The sequence below is a fragment of the Vicugna pacos genome, chromosome 19 (assembly GCF_048564905.1).
Source record: "Vicugna pacos chromosome 19, VicPac4, whole genome shotgun sequence".
NCBI lineage: Eukaryota > Metazoa > Chordata > Mammalia > Artiodactyla > Camelidae > Vicugna > Vicugna pacos.
The window spans coordinates 26,823,536-26,839,039 of record NC_133005.1 but is presented as its reverse complement, the minus strand read 5'-3'; the positions used below and the strand labels follow the sequence as shown (position 1 = coordinate 26,839,039).

The 15,504-nt window shown below is 43.5% G+C and overlaps 1 protein-coding gene across 6 annotated transcripts in view; it reads right to left on the bottom strand.

The window, feature by feature from the left end:
• Nucleotides 1–1,094: 1,094 nt before the first annotated feature.
• Nucleotides 1,095–15,504, bottom strand: part of PHF20 (PHD finger protein 20) — a 110,430-nt gene continuing 96,020 nt past the window's right edge. For 3 of the 6 annotated variants that reach the window (XM_072944138.1, XM_072944139.1, XM_072944137.1), the window contains exons 15-18: nucleotides 14,869–15,064; nucleotides 9,771–10,185; nucleotides 7,755–7,938; nucleotides 1,095–3,653 (exon numbers count right to left, since the gene is read on the bottom strand). In XM_072944138.1, the coding sequence (XP_072800239.1) occupies nucleotides 3,511–3,653; nucleotides 7,755–7,938; nucleotides 9,771–10,185; nucleotides 14,869–15,064 (938 nt within the window). In that variant the 3' untranslated portion in view covers nucleotides 1,095–3,510. Of the gene's footprint in view, nucleotides 3,654–4,069; nucleotides 4,141–7,754; nucleotides 7,939–9,770; nucleotides 10,186–14,868; nucleotides 15,065–15,504 lie in introns of all 6 variants that reach the window. The other 3 variants (XR_012061706.1, XM_072944140.1, XM_072944141.1) reach the window with 3 other exon arrangements.

Genomic DNA, 15,504 nt, shown 5'->3' with positions numbered 1-15,504 from the left:
CTTGGACTTTGTTGGCTTTTGTGGGATCACTACGTGTTGGCAGGGCCTGGGCCTCCATATCTGGAACGTTTTCTTGTGAGGTTCCCCAGGTTTTCTTTGGGTTTCCTTTGTCTAGCTGGAGTCTGAGGGCCCCAGCAGCTTGGGTTCTATATTCACCCTTACCTCACTAGCTAAAATGTGAGGCTGTTTTCCTCCCTGAGAGAATAGTGATAGTCTGCCTTATAGGTGGCTTTGGGATCACGCAGGCAAACTGCTGGCTCCACTAAGTGCTTATTTAACTGGCTACTGCTGTACCAATTCTGCTGCTGACTTGCTTCACCAGTCTGGCCTTTGGGCACAGGCTTCCCCCAAAACCTAAGTTATAGGGCTATTTTATTGTTTTGTTAGTGTGGGTCCTTACAGAAATACGCTAGTTCTTGTTTGTGAGCTCTGGTTTAAGCTCCAGACTCACCTTCCTTACCCAATTTTAGGCCTCAAGATTTAAGCAGCAGCTCTAGTGTGAACTAATAGATTATTTACATTGCTAGAGCTACTCATTTTAATGTCTCTCCAATTGCCTTCCTTAACTTTTTTTAATAAGCATAATTGTGTAGGAAGGGAAGAAGGAATTTGGCAAGTAATAAGGAAGCTCTGCTATGAAATCTTAAAGCATACTCTGTTCCTTGAGGCTTCTGTCCACCTAGGAAAGAGCTCTTTGGGGTCGGCACTATAGGCCGCTTAGATTGGTTTCAGAAGGGTCCTAATTGCAGTGAGAGCAGTCTCAATAAAGAAGGCCCAACCTGTCTTCCCTGCACTGCTTTCAACAATCAATCTAATAAGCCTGCAGTTCATATCACAAAGCATGAGCCAGACTGGGCTAGAGGCTGTGTGGGGCATTTTACTTTAGAATATTAAAGACCCTTAAATGAATTCAGAAGTATTTTGCATACCTTCCTGGAATTTTGGATATTGAGCTTGCATCTGCCTCCCTGCAGAAGATAAATCTATTTAAAATGTAAAAGCAGACTTTCTTTAAAAGATAATGTTCAGAGAAAATTAAGTAATGCATATTAAAAATTGTGTAGAGAACTCTATAATAACAAATGACTGAAACATAGCAACAAAAACCTGTTTTATTTTTTCCAAATACAGATACAGACATTTGCATGTTTTGCAAATATTGCTTCAAAGCAACATCTCTATATACAGCGCCTTCTGTTCTAATAGCGCGTAAACATAGATATGTGTCCACAGTGCAATGCTGGCTCATCAAGGGTCCACCTTGCATACACTCATCACTTAAAGAAACAAAATGATTAGTCAAACCAGAACTGTTTTTGTCAAGGCAATTTTTTTTATAGGTGGATAGTTTTTCTCAAAAGAAAACTTAGGTAGTGTACATATTTCTAAATAGTAACAGTAATATTTGCAAATAACAGTTTCCAGTGCTCCAACTTGGGGTTAACTGAACTTGACCCAGGAACTGGGGATGGAGTCCCTCAACATGGCTTTAAATTAGGGAAGCCCACTGAGGTTATCAGAACTTGGAGTCATCCCTGCTTCCCTAAGGACAAAAGTCACAATGAGTAAAATGGGATTATTTCTTTTACAAAAAGCATACAATAAACCCAATAATGAACACTTGGCAAAAATAGGGTAATTCAGTTTCTGCTTCTATCTTGAAAAAGACATGAGATTAACTACCTTAAAGTTACAGCTTCCCCAGAGGTGATGTTCAAATGTTTTTTCAAAAAAGAAAAATCAGTAATGTAATAATACATGTCACCATACCTCACAGTTGTGGCTACAGAAAATCATCTGGTTTCTTCCCTTTTCAGACAAACATCACACAGTTCTTATAATGTGGCTGTCTGATAAATTATGCAAAACAGATGCCATGCACACTCCTTGAGCTTTTCTTCCCACATCAGAAACACCAATGTTAGCAATGGGAAACAGCCTCTTGTAGAGGAATTGCGTCTGCTTAATTATGGATATCACAGCCACGTGTATTCCCTCTGATGGATAAGCTACAGCAGGTCAACTTGCCCTAAATTCATTTTCTATCAAATGGTGGATTAAATCACTAGACAGAGCATTCCCTGAAACAGATCTTGGTACAGAGGCCTTCATGACTGCAATGACCTGTGTCTTAAAGCCTAACCATCCCAAATCATCCCAGTTGCTGGAGATACTGTCACTGCTACTGAGATCTTGGCTACTTCATGTTTACATAGTAAATATTTGCAGCATATAACATTACAGATTCATAAACCCATAATTAACTTGTGACTGTTAATGGACAGCTGTGCTTTGATTTTTGCCTTTAGTGATAAGAAAACTAAATGGTGATACGGGTCACTCCTCAAAGCATGAAACATTTTCTTAACTTTGCCTAGTAAGGAAAAACAAAACAATTACACGTGGAACCGTAACCTGCGAGAGTAACAAATATTGTCTTAAAAGGTACAAATTGTACCTGGAATTTAAGCAGCATAATCACCTTGATCTCACAAAATAATACAAACAGGAAATTTAAAGTGTTGAAGTATATTAAAACAATTCTGAAAATGCTGACTACTGAACATACACCCTTCAGGGAAGGAGAAAAGCGCACATGTAGAATCTGAACTTTGTTTACAACAATATAAAATAAGGTTAATTCCCCAAACCACATTCTTTGTAACAAATCTTTACAGTGAAAGAGTTCAAAATTTTGGGAATAGTTTTCTGAACATTAAATAGAACTGGTAAGCTGTTGATACTAAGAATTGGGTAGAAAATGCTGTCCTTTGGGTTCCAGACCCTGCCTGCTTCAGTTTGGAATTCCTCCTGGATTCTTTTACAATGAGATTCTAGTTGCTCCACAGGCTGCATGGGCTCTGCTACAAAGACACGACCCGGCCGGCTAGGGGTGAAAGCGTACGGCACTCGCCCCCAGGGCCACGAAGTCATGCAAGGGACGTGCGGAGAAAAGTGAAGAGTCCTGAGAAGAAAGCAGGGCGGCTAAGGCCTGCTCCTTCCCAACCTCCACAGAATGGTGAAGTCACGGCATTCCCACGAATCTAGAAAAATGAAAATGATGCCTGCTGCCTAAGTCCATGCCAGGCAGAAAACCAGAAGGCTTGGCATGTGCCCCAACCTGACAGAAAAGTCAATTAAATAAGCTGCAAGTTGAATTTACAACTGTTTCCAACTAAACTTTTTTGGCTCTCATTCCATTTATCATCAGTGGCACGATTTCAAGTGAAGTTTGTGCAAAAAGACTCACTCTCCATTCAACAATGTGCACAGAAGGGAATCCCAAGAGTCTATTTGCTACCTTCTTGGTAGGCTTTGAGATCAGAATGCCCTCCCTTCCTGCAGCCAAAATGGCCTCTTTGTCCAATGTCCATCACACCCCCTGCCCAGATCCCTGAAGTCAGTCGGTGTCACGTGCATTCGGCATGCTAGGTTTATTTATTTAAATATGCAAAGCTCCTCCTGCAGGTGCCCCAGGGTTATGCCCCCATCAGCTTTGGGTGCCCAGTTTCATGTTGAGCAGCAGAGCGCGATCTGCTGCACCTTGCCCAGGTCCGTCAGCAGCTGCTTGATGCAATGCTTGAGCTGCGGAAGCCGGGCCAGAGGCTCCGGGGGCTCCAGTTCCCCAGTATAGTCCAGCCAGCTCTCCAACACTGTAGGCAAAATAGAGAGAAGATCCAGTGAGTTCCCAACACTCTATTTGCAAGACTCTCAGCAAGAATTTCAGCACTTAATTCTATCTGGCCACTCATGGCGGATGGGGAGGGAGGCCATTTCAGGCAATATTGACTCATCACCTTCTGCAAAGTATTACTCCTAGTACAAAGCTCAAATGCTGTAGAGCAGTGTGTCCAACAGAACTTTCTGCAATGATAAAAAGTGGCTATGTCTGTGTTGTCCAATACCGCCACTAGCCATATGTAGCTACTGAGCACTTATGAGGTGGCTAGTGCAACTGAAGAACTGAATTTAAATTTTATTCCATTTTAATTAACTTAAATAGCCACACATAGCTAGCAACTACTGCATATTTGCAGCTGTAGAGTCTAGAAGGCTTTGAAGGACCCACCTTTCTCAGTGTTACTGCCCCATCCTGATAAGGCTTTCCCATGTTGAAAATCAGCCTGGAGTTTTAGCCTTCTGTTAAGAAAAATGAAAATCTAAAGGGACTTGAAAAGGTCTATTTCTATTACCATAAATTCTGATTTGCTTCAAATTAATTCCTATCATCAGTAACACAGAAAATTCTGATTTTATTCTCTCCAAGTATTTAATGTAAGAAGACCAGGTACTAACACTCTTGATTATAATTAGTTCAATAATCAAAAAGCTGTCTTGCTCCTGAGAGCAGGGATTTCTCTACTAAAAGATATCTGTTCTTCCCCAAGCTACTCCCTTAAGCTCTGGCATATGGGAAGAGGCCATCGTTGACAAGAGCCAGCTCCTCCAGGTAGGCCCTGTGCTTACCCCAGCCCACTGTAGCCTTTCTAGTCTGTGCACCAACCCATACTGAGCACCTTCTGGACCCTGGAGCCAGAGGTGCAAAAAAGAGGGAGGCCACACAGTACCTGTTCCCCAAGCAGCTTGCAGCCTCACACGCAATCCTCTGCTCTCCTCAGACCAGCCCTCCACCTTCCTTCCCATCTTTCTAAACCCTCTGTTCCCTATAAGTTACTTCTCAGGGAAGCCTTCCCCAACTATACAGCCTGAATCTGCTCCCTGTGTCACAGGTGCTATGCTATCACTTGCTCTCCTTTGGAGCACCTACCCTGGTTCATAATTATATATAATGGGACGATTTAATTAATGTCTGTCTTGACCATAAGATCAAGCTCCATAAGGGCAGAGGCTGAGTCTGCCCTGCTCACCTTTATATCCCTACCACTCAACTATGCCTGGAACATAATAGGTTCTCAACAAAGGCAGTGAGAGAATGCAGGAATGGCCTAGCAATGTGCCCCACTGAACGCTCAGGCTCCACAGAGCTCACCTTCCTCCCTCGATCAGATTTCTTGGTACTTGGGAGTTCCAAGGAGGAGGAATCTTCCCTCCTCCTGATCCCAACAAGTACAAGGACTTGAAAATAAGAAAAATAAGGCTGCATTCTCAGACCTGAACTTGAAAACCAAGAGTAAAGGATCAAAGTTACGTGAGAGTGACTAGTGATCTCCTGAGCAAGAAAAACTCCATGGTGACCAGTTTTAATACCTCAGTAAGTCTTATTTAAAAAAAAAAAAAAGAAGAAGAGGAAGAAAAAAAAAAGAAAACCCACAAACTAAAAGAAGACAAGGAAATAGGAACTGCTCAGCAAAAGAGCACAATAGTAAATGGAAAAAAGACCCAAAGTCAGTGCTGGAAAAGCCCATCTGGGTGAGCCTAAAGGGGCAGTCAGGGCTGGCTGGGTTGATTCCAAGAGAAAATGTCGGTCAGTCTGTCCTTGGCAAGATGATCCTACAATTGCTGAGAGGCCCCCCTTAAAGCCACTGTAACTACCTCAGATCTGGTTCTGAGACATCCCCCAACGCTGTGGTGACCCAGCAGGCACACACAGGGAGGATGAGCAACAGTGTGCAGACTAGAAGGGTCTAGGCCACTCAACAGTCTCTGAACTTGGTGAAGAGAAATGTTTGAGCCCCTAAGGTGGAAGCCTTCTCTCTAGATCTACAGGGTGGAAGAGCAGACTCAGAACTGTGGGAGCCAATAGCACCTCCCCTGGACCTCAGCATCTAGCAGGCCAGCCTTTTCTCCACACCATGTGCTGGACCATCACCCTAAGTTTCTCTTTTAAGGAAGTATAATGACTGCAAGCGAGGCAGAAGGTTACAAAGGTAAAGTTTCATTTCAAATACACTCCCCCAGACCATCTGGATAGAGGCCAATGTTCACTAAAGCAACATTAAAAATAATAATAATAATCTTTCTATTTTATGGTCATTAAATATCTTTTATCTATTAGTTTTACATGACTGTTCACACAACTGCATAAGTTATTAAATAATGGTTAGTGTTAAAACAATACACTTTTTAAAATATGTATCGGCCAATGTAATAGCTTATTAGGCTTTTTAAAAAGGATATTGTAACCAAATTCCTATAAAAGCTCAATTTATCTTGATGATATTTAGATGAAATGAAGAGTATACTCCCTACTACAGTAGAAATAAAATGGGATTCTGATGAATCTTAATTAAATATAATGCAAAAGTCTGTCTGCCTGAATAAAATCTTTAAACTTTGTAACTGACTTTCATTAAAGTTGGCTTCCAGTACTTCTTAGGGCCTGGCATATAAGAACAGGAAGAGTATGTGGCTCCAAATCAGTGGTACACATAAGAGGTCCAGAGAAGGGAGCCCAGGCTATTATCATCCTGGCCACATTGCCCACTCAGTGAGCTCTGGGCCGGAGCAGCCCAAGCTGGGTGGGAGGGGTCAGTCAGTGATTAAGAAGTAGATGGGCTTTGACTTCTCCCCTAGGGGCAGGTTCCTTTGGCAGCAACAGAATATTCACCCTGTCTCTATGGTGCTAAGCCTTCTCTCAGGGACCCAGAGCCAATTCTACTGCAGTTCTCTCAAAATCTACAATTTTCAGGCTGGTATTTCACCCTCTTTCAGCTTTTGAATAGCAGAGTTTTCACAGACCTGGCACCAGTTACAGTTCTAAGGAGCACAAGGAAATCTTTAAGGAGTGAGAGAGACAAACACTCCCCGTTCCAGAAATGCTCTCACGATGGACACTGGATTAGCCTCCCATTCCCGGTTCCGCAGGTTTGCCTCAGGGGCAGGACAGAAGCATGAGGGGGTGTAGGTCTCTTTCTCTCACTGTCCTCCAGGGGGGCACCCCACTCCAGTCAGCCAGTCCTCAGTCACCCCTTCTCTAGCACAAACATCACTCTCTCCAAAGCCCTGCTCTGTCCCAGGAATTCCAGGAAGCCCTCCTATTTTCACTTCCCTCACAACAGTTCTTCCCAGCATGTCCTGGCCACAACTCGTGACCCTAGTTCACGTAACATAGGGCATTCTTCTGAGTTACTTCATATAAGTATGTTTTATATCCCTAATTACAGTAATAACAGCCTGGCTGTACTCAGAATCCTCAAATGGAACATTTATTTCTTAATCTGGCTCCTTTCTGTGGATGAAAACAAATAAATAGGAAGCAAGTGAACAATCAAAAATGAATTTTTATCTTCAAAAACCAAACTGACAACTTCCTGCAGATCAAGAGTTCAGTCCTCCAAACTCATCTGTTACCATTAACACCTGGGAGAAACACCCAGGGGCTACACAAATGACTCAGTAAAATTCTTAAATCTCTACTGATAAAGGGGAGAAGGCTTCATTTTAGATTTTTATCAAAGGCTGAAATAAAAGGTGTTTTCAGATCAATCCTCTCAACATCCTAAAAACTCAATTAAGTCAGAGTTTCAATTCCCCACAGAACTGGGTTAGTAAAGAACTGCTCAGATCACACACTGCCTGCAGGCAGCATCCAGCTGCTCTTCTGCACCCTCTCCTTTGCAGAAGGGACTGGGTAAGTGAGGCAGGACCCTGACACCACGCACACCTCAGAAGTGCCCGATAAATGCTAAAAGTAAAGCTTGGCCATCTTGAGGGAAGCATGGAGGCTTGTGAGACTGACAGGAGGCAAGAACACAACTGTCCCTGGAGAGCCAGATTAGGGGCTTCAGAAAGCAGCTCATCTCGAGGGGCCCACAGTGCCTGTCAACGGCAGGGAGCCAAGGAAGGAGCCCTACCATCCAGCTCCTTCTCAATGGAGTCCATCCTATGCGTGACTTCGTCCTGAAGAGATTCCACGTGGGTCAGCAGGTTAAACTGCCACTGGTGCTGGGAGCTCAGCAACCCCTCTCCGCCTCTGTCCAGCAGCTTCTGAGCGGGGGCTTCCTCTGGCAAGACCTTTTTGGAGACATATTCCCTCACCTGGGGATCCAATAGCATTTAAGTTACTGCATGGAGATAGCTCCCAGCCCCTTTGCAAACCAGCCAGTGTTTGCAACCATTTGAAAAGCCAGCTGCAGTCTGAATATTCCAGATCTCTATCTCCCTACCCGCCTCCTTCTCTCTCGGGCACTGGGCAGAAGCGAGTCTGCTATGCCAACCACCACCTCAGGGCAGCACAGACGTCTGGCTCAGAGGACCCCACAGCTGCTTCCTAGTGAATGAGACAACGCCCTAGGCCTGAAGTAGGCCTCACAGAAGGGCTTCCAGAGCCCTGAGACCAGAGTAGACAGAGCAGGCTGAGGGGAGACAAGGGTCAGTATGTGGGTGTCAGACAAACTAGCTTTAAGTCCTAGCTCCGTGTCTTGCTGAATGCATAAACCTGGAGAGTTACTTCACATCTCTGGGCCTCTGTGCTCTCATGGGAAAGAAGAAAGTAGTAAAACCTACGTTAAAGGTTCATGAGGATGAAATAGGGTGACATTTATAAAACATAGTGCTGGGTCTATGGTCAGCCTGCCATCAATGAAAGAGATTTTTAACCCTGGCTGGTTTAGGCCCAGTATGTCCTGATTTTTCACCATGTGCCAGATGCCTCTAGGAAATTTGCCCAGTCTTCAGGATCACAAATCTTTTCTGGGGTTTGTGATCGCAATCTTTCATTCATTCATTTGAAAAAAAAATAGATTGTAGTCAACATATATTTAGAGCTTAGTATGTGCAAAGCCACATGCTAAGAGATTTTCAGATAAATGCTGTACAATAACTGAGGGGGCACTGTCACAGCTCCATTCTATAGGTGGGTAAGGAGACATGTCTGAGGAGGTGAAACAACCTACTCAGAATCACACAGCTAGTGGCTGAGCCCAGACTTGAAACTGGGTCTGTCTCCAAAGACTGTGTCCTTACCAGCCTTACCCAGCTGTTCAGACCCTAACAAGGGCACAGGCTGAATGAGGGACAATGCCTACCCTTGACGGGCTTCTAACCTGGGACGCTCCCTCTCGGCAAGTTGCAGCAATGTACTTACACTGGTGAGACCAAAGCACAAGGTACAGTCTGTGAAAGTAGAAAAGACAGGGTGGAAAAGCTCTCAAATCACACAAAGTCTCACTGACAACTGAGGACAGTGCAGAATGGGACCAATGAGCACTGGCAAGAGAATGACACAGGAGGCTCCAGAAGAGAATGACTTGAATTTTTTTAAAAAAGGGGTGGGGAGATAGAGATTTAGAATATTCGAACTGCAACTGGTATTTGAAATGGTTGCAAACACTGGCTGGTTGGAGCAAATCGCTTGGGAAAACTGATGAAGCCAGCAAGTATTCTGAAAACATGGACTGTTCTTATGTCAGGACTGTGAAGCTAAAAGTAAAGCTATCATAGAATTGTGCTGAAAAACTTATGCCTAACAAAACACTTGACTCATTCTTTGCTTATGCCAAGGATTAGCACCTAGATGCAATTACAGTGTAAACCACATTGAAGAAAAAACTCATTTTCCTAACTTGGTTCTATTTATCAAGTTCCAAACAACCCTTTTCTCCTTGGTACTTCCCATCTCTCCACCCCTAACCCCATTGACTCTGTCACCTTATGGACATTTCCCAGAACCAATGATCTTTGGGGTTTAAGAGGGCTCTCTTGATTATTGTCTCATTTTGATAAATCAAAAAACACCTATACTAAGAAAATTTAAATACAATTTTACAATAAATACAACTTTAACATCTACAGAACACTCAATCCTCAAGGAGGAGAATGTACAAGCTCTCAAACACCACATTAAGAACAAGTACAAGTGAGCCACATACCTTTGGGGAGCCAGGTTTGGGGTCACTGTTTCCTCTGCTCCTATCTTGGTCTACAGGCCAGCCCAGGCGCGGAGAGAGGGAATCGTCACCATTCTCGTGGAGGGGGTTGATTGCATCATCAAGGGCAGAGCGCCGGGTCTCCACCACCAGCTTCTGTTCCACAGCAGGGTAATAGGTGCGGGGTTTTTGGTAGCAGTGCTCGCTGGTGATATATGACTCCTCCACAGACCGGGGCAAGGGCAGGGGCAGGGGCAGGGGCTTCTCCACCGCCCCATTCAAAGTTCTATAGCTTGGGGCTTCCTCCTTGCTCTTGGCTTCAGTGACATGGATGTGTCTGGAATGAGATCTCCCCTCCGCTAGATGCTGTTTCCAAGGCTGACACCACAGCTGCAGATCAGGATGCTCCCGGCTTCTGCTGAGAGGCAAACACGGGAAGGGCTCTGGAGTACCTGGACCACTGCAGGGGCCTCCCACTGGGGAGAAGAGCTCCCACCAGGGCCATCTGGCCACAAGCCACATTTTAACAAGAATGAGTATAAATCCACAGTCTCTGAGAAGACCACTTCCAGGCAAGCTCCTGCTGTATCACACAGTGAGTAGGACTGGACTTGGAGTCAGAAGACCTGACTGCATTTCAGCTCAGCCGCTGATGAGCAGCGCAGCTGGGCCGAGTCACTCAGCCAGCCTCATTCCCATTTCCTCCTCTGCAAAACTGTCTTAGCATCTGTCTGCCAGCAACCAGAGTCTGATAAAGATTAAGTGAGTTAATTTGAATGGAAGTACAGTATCTTGTTGGCAGTAAAGTGCTCTTCAAGTGTGACTTACTAAAAATAACCTTAACTTCTTAACAAGCAGTTGCGATAGTCCTGACATGCAACGGCACTCAATTACACAAACTCGACGATGACCCGAGAGAGGCGTGGTCATCGAAAGTCTTCTCCATGTAGGCCATTAATAATAAGGTTTTTAAACATTCTTCCCAAATCTGTTCTCACCATTCCAAAGAGGAAAATTTGTTATTAAAGAATAGGATTCTGATCTTTTTGGGGGGTCACAGACATCTTTGAGAACCTGAAAGCTCTGCCTACATGTATGTGCACATAAAACTCTGTGTATGACTTTAGGGTTTCCCACTATCATTCACTGTTTGAGTTTAGATCCAACAGAGGGTCATTAAATTAATTTATTCGATTATAATCAATTGTAAAAAAAGAAAATATAGAAAATATCAGAGTGTACCATTCTAAGTAGTAGTAGGTGTTCTGCAAATTTTAGTTTCAGTTTTGTACATGTGAGTGATATAAGATGTAATTCTGGGGGTGGGGAGGGTATATAGCTCAATGGTAGAGTGCATGCTGAGTATGCACAAGGTCCTGGGTTCAATCTTTAGTACCTCCATTAAAAAAAATAATAAACCTAATTACTCTCTCCAAAAAATAAAATAATTAATTAATTAATTAAAATTTAAAAACCCACGTATTTCTTGCTATGGGTTATATATATTTTTTTTAAAGTTTAAAAGCTACTACTCTAGATAAACCTCACCTTTTAACTCGTTTACCACTCAGAACTTCCAGTATAATTTTTTACCACTAAATGAAGGAAGAAAGGAAAGAAGAAAAGGACAGAGGAAGAAAAACTGGGCTTCTCAAGTAAGGCCCACCAGCTACCAGCAGTTCCTAGCTGGGGGGGGGGGGGCGGGGGGGCAGTGCCCTCCAGGGGGCACTTAGAAACACGTGGGAGGATAGACAGGTGTTACACTTGGTTCATGGATGTGCAGAAACACAGGGGAGCCTTTCTAGCCTTCCTGATTATCACAATGACTACTGATTGTCACAAATGTACTATTGGCATTCAGTTCATAGAATCCATGCTAAATATCCTGTAATTCTCAGTACAATCCCAAACACACAAAGAATTATCCTATGGTATAACTGTAAACATTACCTTCCCAGTCCCAACTGAGAAACACTGAAACCAGGTCAGCAGGAACTCACCGGAACTCCCACATATGGGTACCCCCTGCCATTAACACACACACTTTTCTGAAGCCTTCCTGCAGAAATGGAATAGGACATAAATATGAAGGCATGGAGTGATATCACAAAATCTAAAATTCTGCTGTGAGGGGCTGCCACCATCCCATCTCATCTCTCCACTCCAGCAATCCCCAATACCACTCCTATCCGCTGGGGAAGGAGAGGAAACCACAAGCAACAAGGCAGCCTGGGTCCCTGGGCCACTTCTCACATGGTACTGCAGCCTGTACCAGGAACCCAAGATCCCAGACACACCCATAAATCATAACTGCATCAGATGACATGGGAGTCACTGTTAACTTTCAGGTCTACACTAGTCTGAAATCTGTTAACTTGGAGAACATAAGTCACAGTATGGATCTGTTCTTGCTTAAAAACCAAAAAAGTCTGTTTCCTTCCTCCTACAATTTTCACTCTCCCAGCTAATATCTGAAGCCCTAGCTACTACATAAGGATGACACCTGCCTTTCTTTGTAAGCCCTGTCAATCATGAAGAAGGTATGCACAGCCAAGCAGGTTACTTTTTAAATGACAACAGATGCTCTGAAATCACTCCCAGTTTTATTGTTTGCTTTTGAAAATGAATACACTAGGTTACTTAGGAACAAAGTTTGGGAGAATGACGACCCAGAGCCTGTGAGAGAAGAGACTATCCAGGGGTACACAGACATATTATACTGGGGCCACCCCCCACCCCCATGACTAATAAGATCTCCCTATACCCTCTCCTGAATTGCTCAGAGAAGTCAGGTTTAATTCCAGTACAAAGTTATTGCTATAAAGATGAAGAAACTAATAAACGGGGATTTGAAAGGAACAAGGTTCTAGAGCATGGGACAGGGCCAGGAACACTGGCATTTGCTGCTGTGAGAAGAAAGAGAATACCATCTGACTGAATCCTCAAATGAAAAGAAATACAGCAGCATTTACAATCAGGAGCATCATCTGAGGTTCTTCCAGGCCCTCACCTTCCTTGTGTCTGGGTCAATTTCTGGTATCTCACTAAGAAGAAATTAATTTGGTTTATATGGAGCAAAGTTTTCTGATTGTAAAAAAGGGAAGAGCTAGTCTCTGACACCCTAAACAGGGGCTGTCACTCGATTCAGTTCACCTCCATAGATACTGTCACAGTAATGGCTAATTTCCCCCTTTCCTTCTCTTATACCCACCTCCACCTTCACTCCTGAGTTAGCAGGCGACATGACCACCTGGCCACTTGGCTAGCCTCCTGTAGTTAGGTGTGTCCATGAAACCGTTTGCCCTCCTTTTTCTCTTTTCCCCCTCTTGGGAGTTAGAGCAAAGTTGAGGTATTGGCGAGACTGCTTGGACCATGTGGATGAGATTAACCCCAGTGGAATGCTAGGGCAACAAGACAGAAGGAAACCAAGTCCCAGATCCACAGATGGAGTCCTGGAGAAAAGCCACCTGCCTGGCCTGGAATCCTGCCTACCTCTGGACCATGCTATATGTGACAAAGAAAATTCCATTTTGCTTTAGCCTCTATTTTTCGGTCTTTGCTATAGCAGTTGGGCTTTTATCCAGATCAATACATACCCTTGCTGAATGTGCCCTGCTCAACCACTCCTTGCCATCCAGTACTCGAAGCCAGGACTCTGTGCATTAGAAAGCAAGTGAAAGCAGACTCCCAGTCTGTCATCTCATTCTACTCTGCCTGACACCAAGAGACCTCCAGGACTAATCAGCACAAAGGAAACCTTGACAGGGAGTGGCTCATCAGGTCCAACTTCTCTGTAGCACTAGTTTGTCACTGTTGATGACTTCATTAAAATGGCACCCTACAGGCAGGCTGATGGGAGAACTTAAGGAGAGAAGCTATCTCTGCCACAGACTGTGCTAATATGAAAAGAAAATTTATACAACCACTGAGGAGGCAGTTAGAAAGATTAGGACAAGTACTTGACAGGAGCCAGGACTTGAGTTCTAGTCCTGACTCTGCCCCTGGAAACCATGGGAGAGTAGTTGCCCCACTCAAGGCCCAATGCTCTATTTGGTAAAGTAGGTGCAGATTACAAAAGCCAACAGACCCCAATAAGGGCCACATTCTTTCTCAGAACTTATATGAACTTAGGTCATCTGACACACAGAATGCTATCACAGAAGGAAATTTATACTCAATTTGACTCCAAATTCTGGCCACTAAAAGCCAGAAGTCCAGCTCCAAAAGACCTAAACTTTTTTGTATGAGCAAACCATGAAGAGACATTCACTGAGCAACCACTATGCTAGACAGTGGGCCCACCAACGTCTCTTCCCGCAGCTTTCATTTTACTTTGCTTACCAATCAAGAATCTTTAGGATGGATGCATAAACAAAATGTGTTATTATATACAATGTGATATTATTTAGCCTTTAAAAGGGAAGAAATTCTGATAGAGGCAACGTAGATAAACCTTAAGGATGTATACTAAGTGAAATGAGTCAGTCGCAAAAAGACAAATACTGCAGAATCCCATTTATATGAAGTACCTAGAGCAGTCAAATACAGAGGCACAGAAAGTAGAATGGTGGTTGCCAGGGGCTGTGGGAGGGGAAATGGAGAAGAGTTGCTTAATGGGTAGTTTCAGTTTTGCAAGATGAAAAGAGTTCTAGAGATTGGTGGCAACAACAGAGTGAATGTACTTAATACTGAACTGTACGCTTAAAAGTGGTTAAGGTGGCAAATTCTGTATTATGTATATCTTACTACAATTTAAAAAACAACAAAAAAAAAAACTCAGAACAGTACACCAAAACAAAAAACAATCTATAAATACATACACCATATCTTGATTATAGTGGTGTTTGAAAGGGTATATATACACTTGTCAAAACTCAAGGAACATTTAAAATGGGTGAACCTAATTATATGTAAATTATTCCTCAAGAGAGTTAATTTTTTTCTAAAAAAAGAACTTTATCATGTAACTGAGAATTTTTAGTAAAGATCTTAAACTCATCTGTCTTATCACTGATTTTGTGGTTTTGCAGTTTCTCATATTAATCCTGCTCTCTGCCCATGACAAATCAGACTCCTCCAAAGCGGCAGGTGAGACACTTACTGTAAGATGCTCATCTTGAGCTGCAGGCCGTGCAGAACCTCAATCACTCTCTGCACATCGCCGAGAAGCTGGTGGGTGGCCACAATCTTCTTGGCATTCTGGTGGGAGTAGTTCTCTTCCAAAAATGCCAAGCCATGCATATGTCCCCTGCTCAACCACTCCTTGTCATACCAGTACTTGAAGCCAGGCCTCTGACCTAAAGCAGTGACAATAAGAGAGTTAATCCCTGGTCTGAAGGAAGCCCAGGCTATTTCACCACCACACAATTATCACACAAACTAATGGAAGGGTGGACTGGCGTGTTCGTTTTGTTCATTCATTCATCTAATACACAGCTACTTAGCTACACCTACTACATGCTGGAGTCTCTACTAGGTGCTGGGGACAAAGCAATGAGTAAGGCATGTAAATTTCCTGATCTCTGCAACTGACCAGAGGTAGAATGTGAACATGGATATATTGTTAAATTTACATCACATCATTCCCTAACTAACTAAATGGATGGTCAGGCCCCTTCTCCCTTCTCTGGACCTCCATTTCCCATCTGTTACAATGACAGATGAACTAAACAGCTCTGGTGGTCTTGTTCAATAAAGGGATCTTCAGGAAGGACTGAAAACACAACCACATGTGATT